Source organism: Protomyctophum parallelum (genome assembly GCF_964188405.1).
Source record: "Protomyctophum parallelum genome assembly, chromosome: 8".
In the NCBI taxonomy this organism is placed as follows: Eukaryota; Metazoa; Chordata; class Actinopteri; order Myctophiformes; family Myctophidae; genus Protomyctophum; species Protomyctophum parallelum.
This window is the reverse complement of record NC_139703.1, coordinates 28,436,734-28,458,999: the sequence shown is the minus strand read 5'-3', so window position 1 is coordinate 28,458,999 and position 22,266 is coordinate 28,436,734. Positions and strand designations below refer to the sequence as shown.

The 22,266-nt window shown below is 40.8% G+C and overlaps 2 protein-coding genes across 3 annotated transcripts; both read left to right on the top strand.

Annotated features, from left to right (window-relative positions):
* Window positions 1–2,108: 2,108 nt before the first annotated feature.
* Window positions 2,109–19,911, top strand: LOC310863473 (poly(rC)-binding protein 2-like). 2 transcript variants are annotated; one of them, XM_083771831.1, is made up of 13 exons: window positions 2,109–2,264; window positions 3,183–3,316; window positions 4,649–4,672; window positions 4,761–4,793; window positions 5,241–5,357; window positions 5,902–6,033; window positions 6,386–6,514; window positions 8,678–8,752; window positions 9,667–9,708; window positions 12,025–12,097; window positions 12,953–13,005; window positions 13,467–13,636; window positions 18,274–19,911. In XM_083771831.1, the coding sequence occupies exons 2-13, from the start codon at window positions 3,248–3,250 to the stop codon at window positions 18,308–18,310; spliced, it is 954 nt and encodes a 317-aa protein (XP_083627957.1). In that variant the 5' UTR covers window positions 2,109–2,264; window positions 3,183–3,247; the 3' UTR covers window positions 18,311–19,911. The 2 variants fall into 2 exon arrangements, with proteins under 2 accessions (XP_083627957.1, XP_083627956.1); XM_083771830.1 differs by having other exon boundaries at window positions 11,998–12,097.
* LOC310863709 (uncharacterized protein) lies at window positions 14,490–18,264 on the top strand (the record flags this gene model as incomplete). The annotated part of the gene is made up of 2 exons (XM_083772206.1): window positions 14,490–14,499; window positions 15,368–18,264. The coding sequence occupies 2 exons, from the start codon at window positions 14,490–14,492 to the stop codon at window positions 15,925–15,927; spliced, it is 570 nt and encodes a 189-aa protein (XP_083628332.1). The 3' UTR covers window positions 15,928–18,264.
* Window positions 19,912–22,266: the final 2,355 nt, after the last annotated feature.

The following is a 22,266-nucleotide window of genomic DNA, read 5'->3' as shown; positions in this document are numbered from 1 at the left end:
AAATGAGCAGGGGTAAGGTGAGTTGTAGGAGTAGTTTGTTTTGGGATGTCTGGCGCCTTGTTTTTAGGGCCTTTGTGGTGCTATGGTACCATGACGTACAATGGTGCATGCATGCAGGAATGAAGGAAGGAAGGTGCATGCATAGTCGAAGAAACCTTGATAGATTGATTACATTTTTTATTTCACAGTATGCAGAATGGGTACATTTCAAACGAGTCAATACAAAAACTGTTACTTTGGACGACACGATTAATGATGACATGATTAAGCATTACACAACAGGGTCCACCATTTTCAATTCATAATATAAATCAGACTTTATTTACGGGGGCCAGTTTCGAATTACACTTACTGACCAATGTGACCAGTGAGGAGATTGTGTACTTTACAAAACTCTTTCGAATACATTAGTTGCCATTTTATCACTGGAAAGATTTGCCTCTAAGATGGAACCCAGGTAGGTAATTTCATCTTTTCTTGTAATAGCACCAGTTGAAGCTGCTATAAGCAATAATATGTCAACATTTTAATGACCTTTTCTTTATTTATTTTTTTGTATTTAAGACAGCCAGCAATGGGTAAACCGGGTTGTTTTCGACCAATGACAAAGCTTCTAGGAAAATCTTTGAATGCAGATTGTGGCCCGATGTGTCACAGTCTCACAGAGACTCTTTTTTTGGGAGCGTTTTACTCATTGCTGGCTGTCTGAATACCAAAACATAATAATATTTTTTTTTAATTAAAATGTTGAGAAATATTGCTTATAGCAGCTTTAATGTTATCAGCGAGCCAGGTGCAGATTCTACCGAGTTCAGAGCTGACTCAGCTGAGGCCTTTTTCAACCTGTAATTTGTCCTTGTACAAGAACAAATTGCAGTCACAGGCTGATCATGTCATTTACATATATCTGCTGTCGGGAAGAAACCACCTAACTCCAAAATGTTCATTTTTCAGGAAATGGAAAATATACATATTTAAGGAAATGAAGAAAACCTTACTTTGAAAAGAAAGCAATACTGCCTCATCAAAGTTGTGGTGTGACTTTATATAGCCTATTGTCAATTACTTGCATGAGAGGTGATGGAGTTATAATTGCTTTAGCAGACAGTTTGAGGGTCCAATCCAATGGAATTAAGAGGTTTTGTCCAAAGGGTTTTTTTTACAGACGTAAAGGGTGTTCAATAGCACTGATTTATGCAAAAGATTTGTTAGGTTTCCTCCCGACAGCAATGAATATGTTAGGAACAGTACCTCATCTACACTGACAGTGATGCGAGCGAACAATGAAATCTCAATAGAATCACATGTTTTTCAATGAGACTCCTGATGTACCGCGAGCGACAACGCGCCGTGCAGCGACGTCGTCCACCCCTCCTATGTTCACTCGCAGAGTATTTGAGCAAGGTTTCGCGGCCCCAAACACTGGTTGAGATCTACACACTACTATGTAGCAGTGTTGTGTTCCATTCACCTCCATCTGTTCTCTCCCCTTATATAGGATTGCATCCAGCTCACTTGTACTAAGAAAACCAATTGCTTTTTGCTTATCAATCAGTAATAAGTATGGAGTGATTTACAGTGTCACAACCCTTTTGGAGGTTCAACATGACCATGCCTCAGTATTTGCCTGCGTCGTGTTAATGTGGTCGTTCAAATAGAGAAGGCATAGCCTATGCGTTAGTGGAATGGGATGTTCTGGAGCCAGATTGGAATTTGTACATTTTTGTAGAAAGCTTGGATGTGCTTTACACACCAGTATCAACATGTCAAATCAAACATTATACATTTTTATTGTAATATAATATGGCTTACTTAAGGTTGAAATTCAACAAGGCCAGAAAATTGCCCATCTACAAGTTCACAAGAATCACAACACATCGAATTGTCACACAGTGTGCAGTACTATTTTTGTAGATCTTACTAGTTTTGAAGATTTATTTTAAACAAAGATTGACATGAAAGACACTTTATGATTTCAATTTGTTTTAATTTTAGCTTGTATATAATATTGCACTGGATAGGAGGAGCAACTGAACAGGAGCACATGAGGGGGAGGGATGATGATGGTGATGGGTGAAAGGGGAAAGTTCAGGGGTTCTAATGTTGTTGTCTTTGTGTAAAGGAGTGGAGCTGATCTCTCACATCACTCTTCCCTCTTCCCCGAGTCCTTTCTAAACTCCCCCTGGGTTTCTACCCTCCCAAACCTTTCCCCTCTCTACCCAAACCCCACCCTCCCCCCGGACACATCTCCACGCACACATCAGGTAAGATCCACGCATACTTTTCGCTGATCTTTACTGATCAAAAAGTGAAGCCGAAGATATCGCGCCCAGCAGCTAAATGGTTAGCAACCGTAGCTAACAGGCTTCATGTGAGCTCCGCTAGGCCTTCATGACGACTGACGAGCATGCCAGCAGCAGGCGTGCGCCACAATGTTTTGGTTTATTTATTGTTTACTTTATTTTGACTTTACCGGAGTTTCCCCGACCATGTTGATATAAACACGTGTTGGAAGGCCCAGGCGAAAACTGAGAGAATTATCCCAGCCATGGGGGATTGTACTGGCTAGTCATTCATAGTTAGGCTAGCCTAGGTTGCTAACTAACTAGCAACTCACATGCTCGCCCATTCATTTTTGCGCAGCCAACAAGCCTCATGCTAACCCCGGCTAGCACTAGCACTTAAACAAACGTCCTCAAATCTCAAAATGCCTCTCTAAACCCATTTGATAGTTATTATTCCAACGTGCCTCAGTATGTTATGCTGACATAACTTCGCAGCAACTTTAACTCCTGTTTATATCTTAATGTTTATCTTAATTATCTAACTATAATAACATGAACATAATTTTTCATTTTAGGGGGGATACTAATTGTAAGTGGTACAGTGGTACAATAAAGAGGCACAATATATCCCTATTTCAATTATATCCCCTTTTCAATTATATCCCCATTTCAATTTATCATAAATTGGTTAATTAAATGTCACGCACGTTCATGTAGTTTGTTGAGTAGTGCATTTTAGTGGTTTGAATAATGTGTAGCCATATTTATTGTTTTAAATCAGCAGGCATCCTGTGTCTACTCTGTCCCATTGTGTTTTACTCTCAAGTCACCTTTTAATTTTGTCATACCATCTCCACCCTTCCTTTTCTATATTCGCTCATCAACCTCCCTCCATAGATTCATCTCAGTGACCAAAGACCCCAGTTCTGCTCAGACATCTACGCCCCCATTCAGTGACAGAAATGGACTCCGGTGTGATTGAAGGAGGACTCAATGTCACTCTTACCATCAGGCTGCTCATGCATGGCAAGGTGAGGTTGCCCATAAATCATTGGTTCCCAACCAGTGGTCCTTGAGGGGGTTCCAGCAGGTGATCCCCACCTAAATGATTGGTAACCAAATGGACCCTTATTAGATTTTTAACTCTTGAGAGTGTAAATTAATTTTCCAAAATTCGACACAATTTAGAGAATGCAGATTGTTATTTTGATCAATGTTTGCCTATTATCTCTCCTATGGTACCACATCAATACAGCATGCATTTGTGGACAAAATCGTATCCAACCACAACAAAATATCCTGTTTTATTCTACTAGATCTCAGCATATGGTGGTCCGTGGCTCAAACGCTGAATAAATAATTGACCTTGATATGAAAAGGGTTGAAAATCAATGCCATAAATGATCTTCAACTTCATATTTAGGAAATGGAATCACTGAGTGAAAGCCACTTATCAAGGGTAGAGTTTTATATGACGAATGACAATCTTGAGTTGGTGATGGCAAAGATGAACGATCCTGCATGTGGCTGGGTTGATCAGATGGTTAGACAGTGGTGTGTGTGTGTGTGTGTGTGTGTGTGTGTGTGTGTGTTTTTTATAATAGGCCTCAGATAGTGCCTACTTCCATGAGCCTGATTTATACATTGTCATGGCGGTGTCATGGACCATAAATAGCCGAATGCATCGCATCCGCACTGCGTTGAGCTTATAGATCGGCTATTTTTGGTCTGTGATGCCGTTGTAAGACAGAGCATTGTATAATATTCAGACTAATATATGGTTGTAATTTACATTAGTCACAATCATTTTATTGGGTCACATACCCATTTTGGGCGGGAACCCCTTTTGGTGTTTTAAACATGTTATAATTTAGCTATTGAAAAATAGCAGATCTACAAGCTCATAGTGGCGCGCTACGAGCTTGTAGGTCTGCTATTTTTTTAAACCGTGAAAATATTTATTTCAGAAAACTGGAGGATTTAGAAGAATTTGTTTAAATTTTGATGTCAGGCCTAAATGGGTTAACTCACCTGGCACCAATTGCATCTTTTGGTGCATACTTTAATATGTTTTTCCACACTGATGCCTTTTTTAATATGAATTGACCACGGTTCACAACTGTGTCCTGTACGTGCTCATAAGACTCCGGTTCGGGTGCGATGAAGAAATAAAAGAAAAACGGAAAGACATGGCCACTTTTACTCTGAACCCCCCCCCCCCCCCCCCCCCATCTGACTTTTAATGAACAATGTGGAGATTTTAGTCTGTTAGCTGTTGAAATGCAGATGAATTCATGACATGATCATAAAATGACCTCAAAGACGGGTTTTAACATTCACACTTTTCCATTACTTTATTTCAGGAAGTTGGAAGCATTATCGGCAAGGTGGGTTCTTCCAAATAAGCTAAATGTAATGTCTACAATTATATTCACCGTCAATAAAGCTGAAACTGACTTTATACTCTACTTATAGAAAGGAGAATCTGTGAAGAAGATGAGAGAAGAGGTGAGACTTTATTACTACACTAGTAATATTTGAAGGCAAAAGTGGTTACATTGCATTGTAATTAGTGGGATGTTAATTGTGCTACACGGGTTATCGTAACGTCTTCTGTATGAAAAGCTTGACTGATCATATCCTTCCAGACATGTTCACCACTTTTCAACCTATCTTCATATAATTGGTCCTGATGTTCATGATAAAATACCTCACAGATAAGATTGTGTGCACATCTCAATGCCTATTATTTAGGCCGGGTGCTGGATGTCACGCATCAAAGCAAACATCAAAGAAGAGGAAAAAACATCCAAGCTCCACGAGACTTACTTTATAAATTATTTTATTGCTGGCTTGCAGTTTACATTTATGAAGTATTTATGAAGTTCCCAGTGCCACCATACACCATCAAGCGAACTGGGCCAAAATGATGATGTTTTTTTTTCCTGCTTTCAGAGTGGCGCTCGTATCAACATCTCTGAGGGAAACTGTCCTGAGAGGATCATCACCCTGGCAGGACCAACCACCGCCATCTTCAAAGCATTCTCCATGATCATTGAAAAGTTGGAAGAGGTAGGGACTACTTACTTCGCCCCATTATGGATAGATTAACCATGGCTCTAGTCTGAAATAAAGAAGATCTCTTTATGGTCACTACTCGTTTGAGGGTGGTGAACAGGTGCACTTGGGCCCACAATTACTCAGTGCACTGCTTTCTCCCAGTTCCATGCAGGCACTAACAAAATCTTCAGTCAGTGCTGAGATTCCTCAGTACTGTGAGCCATGGGTGCGATGTTCGTCATGTGTGAGTGTCCGCAACAGCAATATTTCACTGACAGTGAGCAAGTTTGACTAGTAATGACGGCCAGCCAAAAACGTTGAGAACCCCTGGCATAGACTAGTGCGGAACCAGGAAAAAAAATCTTGTGGTGGTTCTTTCTTTTGGCCAACCCATGTTGGAATTAATTAAATCAGCTAAAATTTGATTACCCAAAAGCTTTTTTCTTTTGGTCAGTTAGTATTACAAATTAGAAAAGGGAAGGGATGAGATCATATTACACAATCCAGCCAACCGTGTAAAGTATGTACTTATCTCTGTCACCATCTTTTCCCCCAGGATATTAGCAGCTCAATGACAAACAGCACAGCTACCAGTAAGCCACCAGTGACGCTGCGCATTGTGGTTCCTGCAAGTCAGTGTGGGTCCCTAATCGGGAAAGGTGGCTGCAAAATCAAGGAAATTCGAGAGGTATATTAAATGTCTAATTAAATTGATGATGCCATTAACCTTACAATATGTACCATGTAAGCCATCATATGATGGTGTCGCAAGCTGAAAATAGCCGATCTACAAGCTCACAAACGATGATACGCTGTGAGCTTGTTGATCAGCTATTTGAAAAGTTTTTTTTCCTATAATTACGTGTGCAAAATAGTGATCCCAGGTTGAAAGTACCGGTAGTTAAAGTGCAGGACAACGTAGAGCATGTAAAAGTATTTGATCAGTGTTTATACTGTACTGGCTGCCTATGGAATTGGGGTGCATAATTACTAGGGTCTTGTAGTGCCCTCACTCACTCGTCTCTTTTTGTGTACTAAAGTCAACAGGTGCTCAGGTACAAGTAGCAGGTGACATGCTTCCTAATTCCACGGAGCGAGCCATCACCATTGCCGGGACTCCTCAGTCCATCATAGAATGCGTGAAGCAAATCTGTGTGGTTATGCTTGAGGTACGTGGACTCCTGACTACAATAATTTCAATGGACTTGCAGTGATGTAAATAGGGCTTTAGTGTAATGGGTCCCTGGGCCCATGGGTGGTCTTTTTAGATGGGTTCCAATCCAGGGACATTTTATGAGTCCCATTTCAACGACGTTACGAGTCATATATTGCGTTTAACTCCCATTTCATATTGTATCCTATCTGAAAGAAATATACACAGTTCCAAATCTGACAACTTGAATATTTTTAAAGTATTATGCAAACAACAGTGCAAATTATAAAATGTATATACTTTGCACTGTTATATATATTTTTAGGCAGCTGGTCATTCCCTGGGGTGTTTGTGTATTCCTCTGACGACAGACTCACAGACGACACACACACAATTTTTTTTCCATATAGAGAGAAATATTATTTGTCCCTAGTCCCTACCGGCTCGTGTGGTTTAACTGGTCTGTCATACTTTCTGACCCTTGGAGAGATTGCAAATTAGGCAACGATGCATGTGCTCTTTTGCATCAATGAGTAACACTGACTGTCTTTTTAACAAGGCATTTGGCTAGTTGGACTTTTAGATGCCCAGTGTGCTGTTAACCTTTTAGCAGTATTCTTGACCACGAAATGCAGGAATTGTCCTTATTCTATTCCTTTTATATACTTATGCATTATTGTATTCTTCTCTTGATGTAGCACTTTGAGATTTGTATCAAATATAAAGTGCGTTTAAAAAAAATGTATTTTTATAATTGTACAGAAGCTAAAGTCTTATTCCTCGCACTCACAGACCCAACGCAGTTTGCATCGCGACAATGAATAGCCTAAACATCGTAAGCAAACGCTAGCCCCGTTTGGATTGGAACCTCACAAGGCTCCCAAATGAAAGTCGGTCCGCGACTCCTCTGTAACAACGTTTGTTGTAGCTGTGAGAGAGAGCTGTGAGAGAGATGTGTGTGTGTACTGGGTTAAGTGAAAAGAGGGGAGGTCTGCTACTTGCCCGCTTCGCTCCTCTATGCTTCGCTCAGCTGTAGCTGTTGTACTCAAACAAGTGACCCTAAAGAATTTGGTCAAAATGGCAGCGCCCATGTATTTTATCATTTCGAATTGATCGTGTTTCTAAGACTATTTCTACATGGATTTTATTGTTTTTAATGTAGGATGAAGTCTGATGCGGACATGCAAAATGATTGTGTCCATGGATTTATTTTTCCAGCAATTGTTTTTACATTCTGTTACAGTACAGTTCTACAGTATTGCATCTAGGGATGCAATTTGCGTATTTGCAACACTGGACTTGGGCTGTTTGGGTGGCGCAGAGGTACATGTCCTGCCCTCCATAATGGAGACTAGGGGCCCTATCTTATGTGCCACCTTACCCCCTTATCTCTAAACTTAGTAGCCAAATGTTACCATTTTGAAATAGTTCAACTAGCCGATCTATATCTTTTATTTTTATTTATTTTTATTGATTTTTGAAGGGACAGACAGTAGGCTGACAGGAAACGGGAGAGAGATGGGGGGATGACATGCAGTAAAGGCCGTGTCGGGTCCGGGAGTCGAACCCGCGGCACACTGCGACTGGATCACCAGTCCGGTGCCCAGACCGTTACGCTACGGCCTGGGCCTAGCCGATCTATATCGACACGTTGTGAGCTTGTATATCAGCTATTTGAAATGTTAAAAAAATGGCAAAGAAGTTTATGGATAAGTGGTAAGGCGGCATGCAAGATCGTGCTCTAGGGGTTCGAATACTTTGCAGTGCCTCGGGCTTGGCCGGGCAACCATACGAACACATTTTGCCGGTCAACGGTGCCTGTCAGCAGGGTGTTGAGTTGTGAGGAATAGGATGTTCTACAATCTACATCACTAAAGTTTCTGAAAATATCGGGAATCAACATTTTACTAAATTGAGGAGATCAAAGGGGAAACGATGTTACTATGTCCTACTCACTAGTTATATCAAGTTATTTCCACCAAGCTTCAAGCATTGCATAACATTAGTTAAATAAATGCCATGTTGAATGCTTTTCCTCGAAGTAACATTTGTGAATGTTAATTTGATGCTTAAAAGGTAGAACCGTCACCTTACTAGTATCGCAGACAGCACTTTGAGGAGACATCTGTTATCTGTTGTAATGTGACCATGTGCCCATCTGTTCTCCTCTGCCGTGCAGTCGCCCCCTAAGGGGGTCACCATCCCCTACCGACCCAAACCTTCAGGATCTCCTGTCATCTTCGCAGGCGGACAGGTACTTAAACAGCAGTGTGTTGGGTCAAGAGACCTTTGAGAATACTCATGCGTCTGCACAGTAAAATCTTCAGTGTTGATTTATCCCTGAGAGTGTACAAATGACAATACAGGGGACCCTTATGGGTCTGTTTATTTAACCCATTCTGACCTGAGATCAGATTCTAAAAATGTCTGTTTTTATTTAATTTATTTTTTCAAAGATAGCAGACCTACAAGCTCGTAGCTATGAGCTTGTAGATCTGCTATTTTTACATAGCTAATGCATAGCATAACATAAACACCAAAAGGGGTTCCAGCCCAAAATGGGTTAACACTATCAACATGAAAACATAATACATGTATGAGGCCTTGAGATGTTTCAGCATGGACTGAACACTTGGATAAGAAACATGTCTGTATTGTCCTTGAATTTGACTGCAAAAGACCTTAATTGTCAGGTGTTGGCTGGGAGCATTCATTTTAGATGCTCACAGTGCAACTTGTGTAAAAAGAGAACGGTAGATGTAATGGTTCTGTGCAGCAGAGCGCTGTTTTATCTTTGTGTGCATCTCCAAATTTTGGTTTTATGTTTCAAGTATTAAGTTCAGAATCTAGGCGACCGACTTCCCAACGTCCATTATTCCCCCAAACTGACATTCCAAAGAGTTGTTTTCTAGTACTGTTTATGATAACACAACTCTGTTATCTTACTAAATCTCCTTTCATTCTACTGGTTTTCCTTGATTTCACTTTGACTTCTCTTTTCTAATAATATGGAGACTTTGGACAAAACCATATTATTCAATGGGTGTTCTGCATTCTCTCACACAAGTTTGGATGTGACGTAAAGCAAAATGTTTCCCTGTAAAACATGAATTGAACAGTCAAGTGACATGAGGTCTATGAACGTTTTTTTTTCTCCATTTGTTTCAGGCGTATGCCGTACAAGGACAGCACGCGATTCCACAGCCAGATGTAAGTGTGGTAGACATCTCTACATGGGTCTTCCATTTTCAAATGCGTGTGCGAACATACATAGACGGTACTCGCGAATGTTTTCTGGCCTTTTCACGTACAGAATATAAACGGGTGTGCCATTCCTTATTGTGTCCAATGAATTAATTTAGGCACCGGTAGATTCCACTTAAGTTGAGGAAGTCTCTAAACAAAGTAGTAGGATGAACCAAAGCTCAATTGCGAGTGTCATGACAAATGGTTTGAATACTGATTTTCTTTTATCATGTGTAGCTTGATTAGGGGACAAAACTAACAAATATACAATGTGGAAAACCTGAGGGGGTCTGAAGACTTGGATGTATCCCTTGTAAATATTTGAACCCTTATGCATCTATAGTGGTACTTATTTTATATTTCCTATGTTCTGGCCAAAAATGTAATGGCTCAAAACTATTTAGTTAGTTCCTTGCTTGTTAGACGATTGGAGAATGCATTGGTATTTGATTGTCCAGACTCTCCACCCTTACACATAACAATCTGTTTCTGTTGCTTAGCCTTTCTCTCCTTTTTTGGGGGGGTTCTGTTTGTGTGTCATTGAATATAGAGCGTCGCAGTCCCGCCCCCTTTAACGACGACAGGCCCAGAAAAGAATTTCCCATGCATTTTTCCCATAGACGTTTCAAAAAGTATTTATTTAAAGATCTGTAAGCCTTGGACAAAGTCATAACAAATCATGACAAACACAATATTTTGGGGCGGAACAAATGATTACAAAGAAGAAAAACAACTTCTTTCTAATTATTTGTTCGGCCCCAAAAATTGTGTTTGTCATGATCCGAGTTGGCTTTGTCTGAGGTTTACAGGTCTTTAAATAAATATTTTGTTTGTTGTTCTGAAAGGGGGTGGGACTGCGACGCTCTATAGTGCATCTATAAACGCATCTTTCTGCTTTGCTCTGGTAACTCTTCAGTATTATGATGTTCCCTGTTCTCGCCCCATGTTTTCACCTACCGGTAATCCTTTTCTCTTTAAATGAGCATTAGAATTTCCTCCATCGGCATTGGAAGTGATAATAGGTGATTAATAGGTTTTTGCACTAGTTACCATTTTCTGTAATAGCATTATCTATAGTCTGTTCTGTGAAAGTAGTCCACTACAGAGGACCCCCCCCCCCCTTTTTGTTTGATTTGACAGATTGGCAGTCGAATCAGTCTGATTGCATAACATAAAGATGTTATTCAGTAGAGGATTATTCCATTTGGCCTGTGGGGGTGCTTAATGTCTGATTTACATTAACTTTCTTGGTTTCTCCCAATAAATCATGATATTGTTTGAGGTTCGCTAGCCCCTCCTATGCCCAGCTTTCCGGGTTTGTCTAACCACAAACATTGGCTTCTAATTGGCTGATCACCCCATAGCAATGATTTGATTTGCTGAGCAAAGTACAGCCAAATTAAAAATAAGAAACATTGACTAGGCCCAGGCCGTAGCGTAACGGTCTGGGCACCGGACTGGTGATCCAGTCGCGGTGTGCCGCGGGTTCGACTCCCGAACCCGACACGGCCTTTACCGCATGTCATCCCCCCATCTCTCTCCCGTTTCCTGTCAGCCTACTATCTGTCCCTTAAAAAATCAATAAAAGGCGTAAGCCGCAAAAAAATATCTTAAAAAAAACAAAAAAACATTGACTAATCAACCAAGAGATGGGTATAGTCAACTAGACTCCCTCGGTCGAGTATTCGACTAATCGAGTTCAGGCCTAATATTGCTACCCAAAATGTTTCTCTATGGCCCATAAGCAGTGGGTGATTTGTTCATGTATCTAGGGGATGGTGTTTTCTCTTGTTTTGATGAAATACCCTCCCATCCCCTCCTCAAAACACCCCCTGCCTATGCTTTGTTGACTGCAATAGAGTGATGTTAAAGTGAGACTGACCATTTCAGTTATGTTGTGGACCTTGTATTGATGTTGGGTAGGAGGTCCTCTGCATACCAATCTACGTTGTGCTTTGTGGCTCCGGCCCGAGCAAGAAGACTTCAAGACGGCCTAACGAATGGAAGCAACCTGCACATTCGAGGAATACCTCTCTGGTACCCAACATGGAGAACACGGCAATGTTGCACCTTTCAGATAGGATTGAGAGCACAGAACGTCAAAATCATTTGTGTGATTTGTTTGAAAATCCGTGTTGCGTCTTATACATGGATCTGTACTCACTACAGTTCTTGTTCCCATCTTTCCTCTTCCTTTGTTTTTTCCTCCATTTCTCCTCCTCCCCCACCCCACCCCCCCTCTCGCTCTCACAGTCTTCCTCTGCTGCTATCTCTCCACAGCTTACCAAGCTCCACCAGCTGGCTATGCAGCAGAGCCCCTTCCCCATTGCAGCCAGCAACCAGGGATTCACTGGTACGCACCAGAGTGGCTGGGCTGCTTAAGCCATTTTGACCTGAGATCAGATTCTAAAAATGTCTTCTACATCTGACAGTTTTCTGAAAAGGCTATGATTCTATGTCAGTCGTTCTTCGATTTTTCAAAAAATAGCAGACCTACAAGCTCGTAGCGTGCCACTTGGTGGCGCGCTATGAGCTTGTAGGTCTGCTATTTTTCAATAGCTAAAGCATAGCATAATGCCAACGCCAAAAGGGGTTCTCGCCTAAAATGGGTTAAGCCCAATTGTACTTTGTCGTACACTGAAAGTAGCCAATCTACAAGCTCACACCGCATCACATTTGGATTGCAACAGAAGCTTGTAGATCAGCATTATTGTGACATCAATCAAATCAAATGATACAAATCAGCATATATTGTGACATATCCCATACCAATGAATGGGATACTTTAAAATAGTCTCTCATCCTTGAAGACTGATGACATATTATTTAGACATTTTAGACATGTCCTTGCCACCCCTATTTATAGTTTTACAGAATTGAGTGATGCATAAGACTATAATACTGAATCGATAAGATGTCTTTGATGGGTCTGGGTTATTGAGGGCTCATATGTCCTTTTTTTTTGTGTTTGTGAGACAAAAGTGAGGATGCAAATTGTCATTGGCCAGAATTATATGATGTATAAGAGAGCCCCTCACTTCACACGGGTGTGATTATTTTTGAGGCTATGCCAATGTAAACACAAACATTGAAGACAAAAGTGAGGACGCAAATTGTGATTGGCCAGAATGAGATGATGTATGATGATAAGAGCACACTTCACATTATTTTTTATTTTTAAAAGAAAATGGTGTACATTTCTTATCAGGTATGGAAGCCAATGCCCAAACCAGTTCCCATGAGATGACCATTCCAAATGATGTAAGTATTTGCAAAAGTATGCACCATTTAGGACTGCTCAGTCCTCTGACAAAATCACAATGTTGGCACACTTTAATTCCAGTTGTTGGCATGGGGGGGGGGGGGGGGGGTTGGGGGGGGATGGTAGGGTGAAGTTTAATGGCAATAAATATTTATATTGGTGGTCACACTGAACGTGGCACAAATACATTACAGATTTTGAACCTAAATCCCATTGTTCCCATTGAGGTGATCATATGTCTGTGTATTTACAGCAAAATACAGAAGTTTGTGAATGTGATGTCATAGGCCAAATCATATAGATCAGATCACAAATATAGATTGTACTGTACATATATCTGTTATAGGGTTCAGTTGAGCAAACGACTTCCAAGTTTGCAGATATATTCATGAGGTTAATTCATTATTAACATGATGGTTATGTAAATCAGTGCTTTACAATGCTCCTCCCTCCGCTCTAGCTGATTGGCTGCATCATCGGCCGTCAGGGGGCCAAGATCAATGAGATCAGGCAGATGTCGGGCGCCCAGATCAAGATAGCCAATCCGGTGGACGGATCTGCAGACCGCCAGGTGACCATCACTGGCTCTCCTGCCAGCATCAGCCTGGCCGAGTACCTCATCAATGCCAGGTGAGATGTTTGGGAGAGAATTGTCTTACTTACCCGAGGTGCTTTTTGTTCATTTTCAGACTTCACTAGCCCAAACCCACACTTTTTTTTGGTATTTATTTATTCCCCAAATGTGGCCATTTTCATTTTGCTGGCCTGGGACATGTGTTGCTCTGCTTGGCTGTCACTTCTTTCCCCCTCATCTCTGCCAGACTCTCTACCTCAGCAGACATGCCTTCCTGAGTTTAGAGAAATACAATAAAACGGCTACCTAATTGGTTAACTTGTGGTTCTGAGACATTTTCATGTCGGGGACACCCAAACTAATATGTACTCATCTGCGGACCCCCATTTGAAAATACTTTGTGCCAAGGAGAGAGAGAGATATATATATATATATATTTATTTTTAATTATTATTTTAAGACCAGATCGAGAAGCTCACAACGCCGTTGTAGCTATTTTCAAAAAGTCGATGTGTGCATATAGGTTGAAACTATTAGGTTGGCTGAAATGATTTTGACGCCATTAAGTAATTTAGCCAGGGACCCCCTGGAACCACCTCAAGGACCCTTGGGTGTCACCGGACCCCAATTTGAGAACCACTGGATTAACTACTACTTGGTTAATTGGGTTCTAGTTCTCAGTCCTTCAGCTCTGGAGCGTCTGTATCTCGGCCAAGCTTCCACGTGCATCACAGAAAAGGACGTTCGGTAGGCCAATCATAGGCAATGTAAACGTTTGTTTTCTTGTGCTAATAAAGCTCCATTGAATTGATAACTCCCGGAAAAGACGAGCTGTGATTGGCCAATAGTCACTTGAGTGGCAGCGTGCCTTCCGCACTTTTTATATCTATGATTTCCACATCAGTACACATGGCTAAATGTAATGAAGTTAAATGAGTGTGCGTCATTTGTGTGTCACTGGTGTAAACGTTATGAACCTACGCTAAGTTTACCCATCAAAATGTCTCCTATAAAAATGGTCCATTTACTCCTGCCAATTGACTATGGCTGCCATTTTGGTTTTACTTCATACAGCTATGCTTAGTTATCCTTTCCATGTTATGTCAGACATATTACCTTTCTTTGTGGCTCATCATATTTATTGTTTAGGTAGGTGTCTTTGTTGCCCAGTGCCTGCATGCTGTTGTGGACAGCAACCTTTTGCATTCTGTGTTAACCACTTAAACCCTATATTAGGCAGGTATAGTTATACGTCCATAAAAATAGACTCTCTGAGAATAAGGATAGACGCTAGGGTTCATGTGGCTAAAACACTGGAAGAATGTGGACCATTGGCCTATCAATGAGGTCTCAATATGGTCCGTTTGGACTGTACCATACCCCAAATCCTAACTCCTAATCCGACACCTACTCTAAACCCTTTGAACTGTGCCTAACCTTAAACTAGAACTGCATATTGAGTTGACATGGTCCCCTTTCCATCTGCAAATGGTCTGCCTTCCTTTGGCATCAACATGATACACAGAAGGATGCCTTGCCTTGTGTTGTGTGTCAGCAATGCTCAGCATGTGAATGCTAAAGATACCTTCCCAATCGCAAGTGGCAAAATTTGATCCATAGAGATGAGAACAAGTCGCCTCTTGACACACGTGTTCACACACACACACATGCGCGCTGATCCATCGCTATTGTTTGTTTATTTGGGGCCGTTTTAACTGCCTTGCTCCCAGTTGTAAGTCGTAACTCCTACTAGCCTCCTTATTTTGTGTTCTAATCACATCCTTGAGTGGTTGCGTATTCCTCCTCACCCTCCCCCCGTCTCCCTCCCCCACTCACCAGCCTACCCTGGCCTGTAACCCATCCCGACTGTGTGTCCCTCTCTCCTTGTCTCTCTCTCTCTTTCTACAGTGTAGAGTCCTCTAAACCTCCTCCCTCCTCCTCCTTGAACCCCGAACAGACCAGCCTGTGCCCTCTCTCCACCACCACTACTACCACTACTACTAGCACCACCTCCTCCTCCTCCGCCGCTACACCTTCCTCCTCTTCCTCCTCTTCCTCCTGTGTGGTGCCTCCCTCAGCCTCCATCCCTCTGTCCTTGTTGGCTCCAGGGCCGCCTCCTCCACCTCCTCCCTCCTCCTCCTCTAACTCTTCCTCCACTGACTCCCCGCTCCCCGGCTCCTCTCCCGCCTGTGTCTCCAGTCTGCTCAGTCTCAAGCCACTCCCCCTCCTGGCCCTCCATGTTGTCGGCACCGGGGCCAGTAACCCTGCCCACTCCCTGGCCCCCGAGCCAAAAATAGTCCCCGAGTTGACGTCCAAGTCTAAAAGACGAAGGCTCTCCCCTTACTAATGTTGGGAAATGTAAAGTCATATACTAAAAGTACTGACAATAGCCCCTTGTTGTCTTGTACCTGCACTTGCTTTTGTATCTGGCTGTGCCATGCTTCATTTATTGCGCGTACACACACACACACACACGGTTGCATCACCACCAGAAATACATGGCTGCTGCCATATTTATTGGGGTAAATAACCTGTCGCTTGGTTTGTCCTGTCTCTTCCTAAAGGACTGCATTATGAGTTAGTTGTGTTTTTAAGGGACTACTAATACTTCAATAAGCATGGACACAGGTATAATTTATTTGACTACATTGACTAGTAATTACTATAGCTCTCGTTCTCTTTGTGTACGTTCGGCTCAGGTAGTGCCTCTCACTTTAAGATGTCAAGCTGTATTCAGTTCATGGAATTGGGATTACACACCTCGCCTCGATAACCAATTTCCTAGTGAATATTGTCAGCTGTTAAAATAATCAGACCTCGGTCTGTTTACACACACACACACACACACACACACGTACAGTATATACACACAGAAGTTTTGCCCAAGAGAGGATGACTGCATCAGTATTCTGCCCAGTGCCCTCAGGTTTATACCGAAATACCCTTAGATGTTATACCTGCAAAAATAAAATAAAAATATAATTAAAAATCGGGACCCCAAAAACAGACCTCTGTTATGCCTGGCTCTTATTTGCGCACGGTTTCCTGCCCCAAAAATAGCTGATCTACATGCTCATTAGGGGTGCAACGGTTCAGTTAGACCACGGTTCGGTTCGAACCTCTGTATGGGGGCCACGGTTTCGGTTCGGTTTCGGTTCAGTAAAAATTACACCCGTGTGAAGTGACCCCCAGGAACGCGCCCAGGGGGCCGGGCCGGTTCCGGCGAGCCGCCCTGTGTCCGAAACGGTTGAGAAATGACAGAGTTACTGTGTGCCAGTCCCTCTACTGTACTGTACTGTCACTGTACTGGCACACACAAAATCATCATATATACAGATAATAATGTGCGTGTGTGTTTGTGTGTGTGTTAGGTTGCGCACAGGTGGTGCAAAACAACCATGCTGTTTTCATGCTCATACCCAGCCAGCCAGGCAGTGGCTTGCACCACTCAAAAAAGTTTATTTATAGCATTTTCTTTTCTTCTTTCTTTTTTTAGCATATATTATTTTATTAGGCATTTCTGCCTTTTCATTATTTTAAAGGGGAAACAAAACCTTATATTGCTATTTTAATGTGCCTCATCATTATTTTCAAGGGGAAAAAAATGCACCTATGCGCTCACACAGGGCAGTAAGCAGTGAGCACATGCAGGGAAGAGGAGAGGAGAGTGCCTCCGCCCTCCGGGGAGGGGAGTGATTCACACAGTGAATGCGTCGTGTCGCACAGACAAATACAAAAGTTTACAATAAGTCTATATGAGGATTTATATTATTAGAAGAAGGGCTTCTATCTACAGTCATGGATTGAACATGGAGTATTTAGTTGGGACTTTTCTGACGGAATTAATGTCCTGCTGCGGGTTGTTTTTGCTCTCACTCTCCCTCTTAATTAGCACTCAAACAGCGAGTGCAGATGCAGAATCAGATCTGAACAAACTCAGACCGTGCTTAGAAGCCTGTTGGCGCGAGGTTACTCCGCTGTGTGTGTATCTGTGTATGACGATCAATAATTATTCTAAGAACGACGTTTAAAGACGAGGGCTGGATTGATTCTCCTCATCATGCCGTCTCTCTCTCTGTGTGTGTGTGTGTGTGTGTGTGTGTGTGTGTAGGGGGTGGGCCGACAGAGTGCTACACTTCTGTGACCGAAAGAGTGCTAGACTTCTTAGTAGGACGGTGTGTGACCGATAGAGTGCTAGACTTCTAAGTAGGCCGGTGTGTGACCGAGAAATACATTATTCGCAGCTGTAAGAAATGAATTAATGCAAACCGAAATAGCGCGGTTCATTAGAGCGCATTGAACCGTGTATGCTGTACCGAACGGTTCGGTTTTAAAACGAAAACCGTTGCACCCCTAATGCTCATAGATCATCTGTTTTTGGTGTGTGTCACCCGTACACAACTATGTTTAACTCAGGCTTTCATCGTCTCAATCACAAAGTACTCTAAACACCAGGCACTCTTTTAGTTGAGCTGGCACTGTTCCCCAGCACCCCTACTAAACCCAAGGTATCAATTTGAGGGCTGCACAACTCTTTAAGTCGACTAAAAGGTTCTCATTGAAAGCAGGGAAACATGTTACTTTCTCTGTATCTGTGAAATGAAATGATTCTAATGTAAAGATTAAAAGGGATAATATTGTCTGATTGCATGGCTTATTCTTTTCCCTGGTTTCTCGATGTGTCTCTCTCCAGGCTTTCCTCTGAGGCGACAGGACTGACGGCCAACTGATAAGACACTGCATCTGCACTAAAGCCTAGTTTATACTTTGTTGTGCGATAGTGTAGTTTGCTGAAAATAACACTGTCTTACCACAAAGTAAAAATTAGCTCACTTTTTATACCATCGGCTCCCATAAACGGTCAATGCAACTATCCAACATAAGTTTATATAGAAGTGTGTATATATAAGTATATATATATCTATATATATATAAATATATATACACACACACCGCCTCTTCCTCAGTTGAAACCATGTCAACTGCCATTGATTTGATCTGCTGCATTTATTTATTTTTATTTGGGTTTTTTTATTTCTAGTTTAAAAAAGAAAGACAACCATTTGGTTTTTAATTCCCTTGAGTCAAGTTGAAAGTTTTTAATCATTTGTTCTTTTCTTTTTGTCGTTGGATGGAACTCTCTTCACTCTGTCTTTCTTTGCTATCATGATGAATAGAGGTGGAAACTTTAAATAGGCATAAATTATAGGTTCAGTTCTGTACAGTCAGCTTTTTTTTTCTTTAAAAAGGAAAAGACAAAAAAATGTAAAATTAAAAAAGTATCAAAAATAAGAATGGACTGCTTTATTGTTATTTAGTCCCCCCATCCCTCTATGTCGTTGTCACCCCCCCTCCTAATTTATCCCTTCAGTAATGAGTCATGCAGACCTTTATTCCACAACCCCCTCCTGTCCAATCACCCCTTCATTTCAGTCAGGTGCGTATGTCACTGATCTTGACATAATTATAACGAATGGATCCAACACATTTGAATTCCTTATAAATAATTTAAATGGGGTACTCCACAGTAAAACAATTAAATCCATAGTATTCATGTGACTAGTTGGAACCAAATGTATCTTTGTGTACAGATGGAACAAATTGTTGCAATTGTACACACACTACAGTTAAATTAACCACTTGAACCCCAGCATCCATATTCTGGGTAGAGCACTCACCAACATCTACAATGAGATTGGCTATTTTTGGAGAACAGATTTGGTGTAGATCGAAAAGGAAAAAAAAAAAACTAACAAACTAACAAGTATAGTGTAACTCAGGTCTGTTTTACTAAGTCTAGAGGGTTTAAGTGGTTAAAGGATTTATAACAAATTCCCCCTCCCACTCTATCACTTTGTCATTCCTTATTTTCCACCATCTATTTTTGCCCTGTGATCATTTGTTGACATTTGCAGGGATGGGGGGATTTTGGGGTTGGTTTTGGCTGAGAAAGCAGAGAGTACTCTGCACCTTTTGTAAAGACTGATATATATACTACTTTAAAAAAAGAAGAAAAAAAACAAAATATTGTTTTAAATGGAGGAAATATTTTTTTTTACTACCAAAGGGGAACAACTCCTGAACATCGACTGGTCTGTATAAATGTGTTGATGCTGAGAACTGAATAATTAAGCTCTGAAAGTTAGACAAAGAGAGGGTCATGACTTAAACACTATAGTTTCCTGCTCTTTGCTTTGCTCAATTCAAGATTTTATTTTTTATTATTTGCAGGAAAACAAAATGCACGTTTTTGAGACTGTAGACCTGGGTGCCACAACATTGTTAAAATAAAAAAATACAGAAATAAAGATGTGAAATACTCAAACTACAATTCGTCTGAGAATTCTCTTTTAAGTTGCCAACGAATAAACTGAAAACCACATTTCTGGATTTTGAAAGATTTTATTTGTTTCATTTTGTTTTAAATTTTCTTAAATATATATATTGTACACAGTTACAATACATAATGCCATATACTGTATATATATAAAAAAAGAATTGTTCAGTTTAAAGGAGGGGTCTTAAATCGGCTTAATGGGTAACATACAAGTACCTCCACAGTTTAGACACTAGAGGGCAGTAGTCTTGCTTTTTGGCAACATTTCATAATCTTTCAATTGGGGCTGTGACAAATGCAGACAGCAGGCCTGAATGCTGTTTGAAATTAAAAATCATCTGAAAATGAACACCAAAGCATTATAAAATACAGAAGCTGCCATTTTTAGCTTATTAAGTTTGACCTGCTGAGTCATTCTATAGAACTCTATAGTTGAGCCTTCTGCGACAAGGAAACCTGTCAAGGGACGTGGACACAATGCAGTATAAGCCCTTAAGAATCAGTTCAAAATTCACGTGTAATATGGTAAAAGGACATGAACACCAAAACCTTTCCATCATATTTTGTTGTACGTGTTCTTCCAATACTTTCCCATTGGATAATTGAACGAGGCCATCATTATACTGTGTTAAGGGTTCGATTTGCTTGGGGTAGGGTGTAAAAACCATGCCTCTGCTTTTGATATTTCCCCTCTGCAAATAATTCGGCAGAGATAGGTCTTCTGGTCAGATTGAATTGAATTCATGCATTTCCTTGGGAAATGTAGACTGATATGCTTGTTTGATAATATAAGTAATGGAATTCATTCAATTATTCAACCACGTTAACCCTAGGATCTATTGGGCAAATTCTCAAGATTTGTCAACCTTTGTAACATATTTTATTTAATTCAATAGCAGCTTTACAAGCTCTTGTAGCCTTGCAAGCTTATAAATCCGCTATTTTTGCTGGTTTAAGATTTTATTTTCAATGAATTGAACCCCGTCTATATATTGTTGCTGTTGGGCAGAAACCTTATTTCCAACATTTTATGTTTCTTGCCGTACATTAATGCCCTACTAACTCTACAAGCTCAAAACATTTTGAGCTTGTAGATGTGCTATTTTTTAATTAGAACTTTGAAAATCAACACTTTTGCATGTGGGTTTTCCAACCGAAAACAACAATATGCAGTTATACCTGCACTAGGTATGACGTTTGTTCTAGAAATGTATGTATTTACACCTATATGTTAGCCAAACTTGTGTTCCATGAAAAGACTGGTAAGGATATAGGTGTTATCGTAACTTTGGGAAACCCAAGTTGTTCTGATCTTTTTGGCTGTCTTCCTGTGTTTTCATTCCCTGTCATCCATGTGCCTTCAAGTTTGCAGAAGGAGCTTAACAGCTGACAGAGATCTGCCCAAGTTCTAGGCTACTCCGTGTGAGAGACTATAGGCATCTCTTTTGATCTGTAGAATTTGTTCTCGTGTCGTGAATGGCGCTAATATTTCTCTTTGATCTGAGTCACAAACGGTGACAATGACTTGAGTCATTAAGTACGCAACGGACTACTCATACATCTTAATTACAGGCATGCTTTTTTGTGTGATTCTATGTACACCTCCAGATGTACACAGTTGAGGTCAACAAACTGGTGTTGAGTCTCTTCATACAGTAAACACTGCAAACCCAGCAAAAGCAAGTCTGCCCTGAACTAAACCAGACCACTGGCTTATACACCGTTAGTAAAACGGAGAATCCATGATAGAGCAGACATATTGCTTTTTCATTGCTCACATTTGTTCCTCATCCCCCCTATATGTTGATGCCTAAACATGAACAGCTGCTAAGTTCTAGTACCATAAGCTCTTTGTGGTCAAATACAGTAGCGCCATCTAGTCGATAACATCAGCACCATAAAATTATAAAGTCTCACAAAAAAAAGAAGTGTTCCTTTTACAATGTCAGGTATTTACACTGATAATAAAACACAGGTTGTAAAAAATGACAAAATAATCCCTGATGCAAACATAAATACAATATAAATGTAAACTTTAAACCCAAAAGAAAAATGTAAACTGTGTGTGTGTGTGTGTGTCTGCTTTTGTTTCTAATACTCTAAAATAACTTCATAAATTAATGATAAATAAGAGCCAGTGCATAACATTTTGGTAGGAAATGCTCTATGACACAATAATCACAAGTGCAAGCAGCAACATCAGGGGCCATCCCAGAAATGCTGACAGGATTTCGTAACACTACTGAAGGAGACATCTTTACACAAATATGTGACGTGAAATAACGATACGTGCGTTCTTCACGTGGGAAACAAGGAAATGATAAACTTATGTTAAACAAGTGACATGAA

Coding starts and splice junctions, on each gene's coding strand:
- LOC310863473 (XM_083771830.1), top strand. CDS start 3,248: ATGGACTCCGGTGTGATTGAAGGAGGACTCAATGTCACTCTTACCATC. Junction 9,709..11,997: donor ACGCGATTCCACAGCCAGAT/GTAAGTGTGGTA, acceptor TCGCTCTCACAG/TCTTCCTCTGCTGCTATCTC. Junction 13,006..13,466: donor AGATGACCATTCCAAATGAT/GTAAGTATTTGC, acceptor CCTCCGCTCTAG/CTGATTGGCTGCATCATCGG.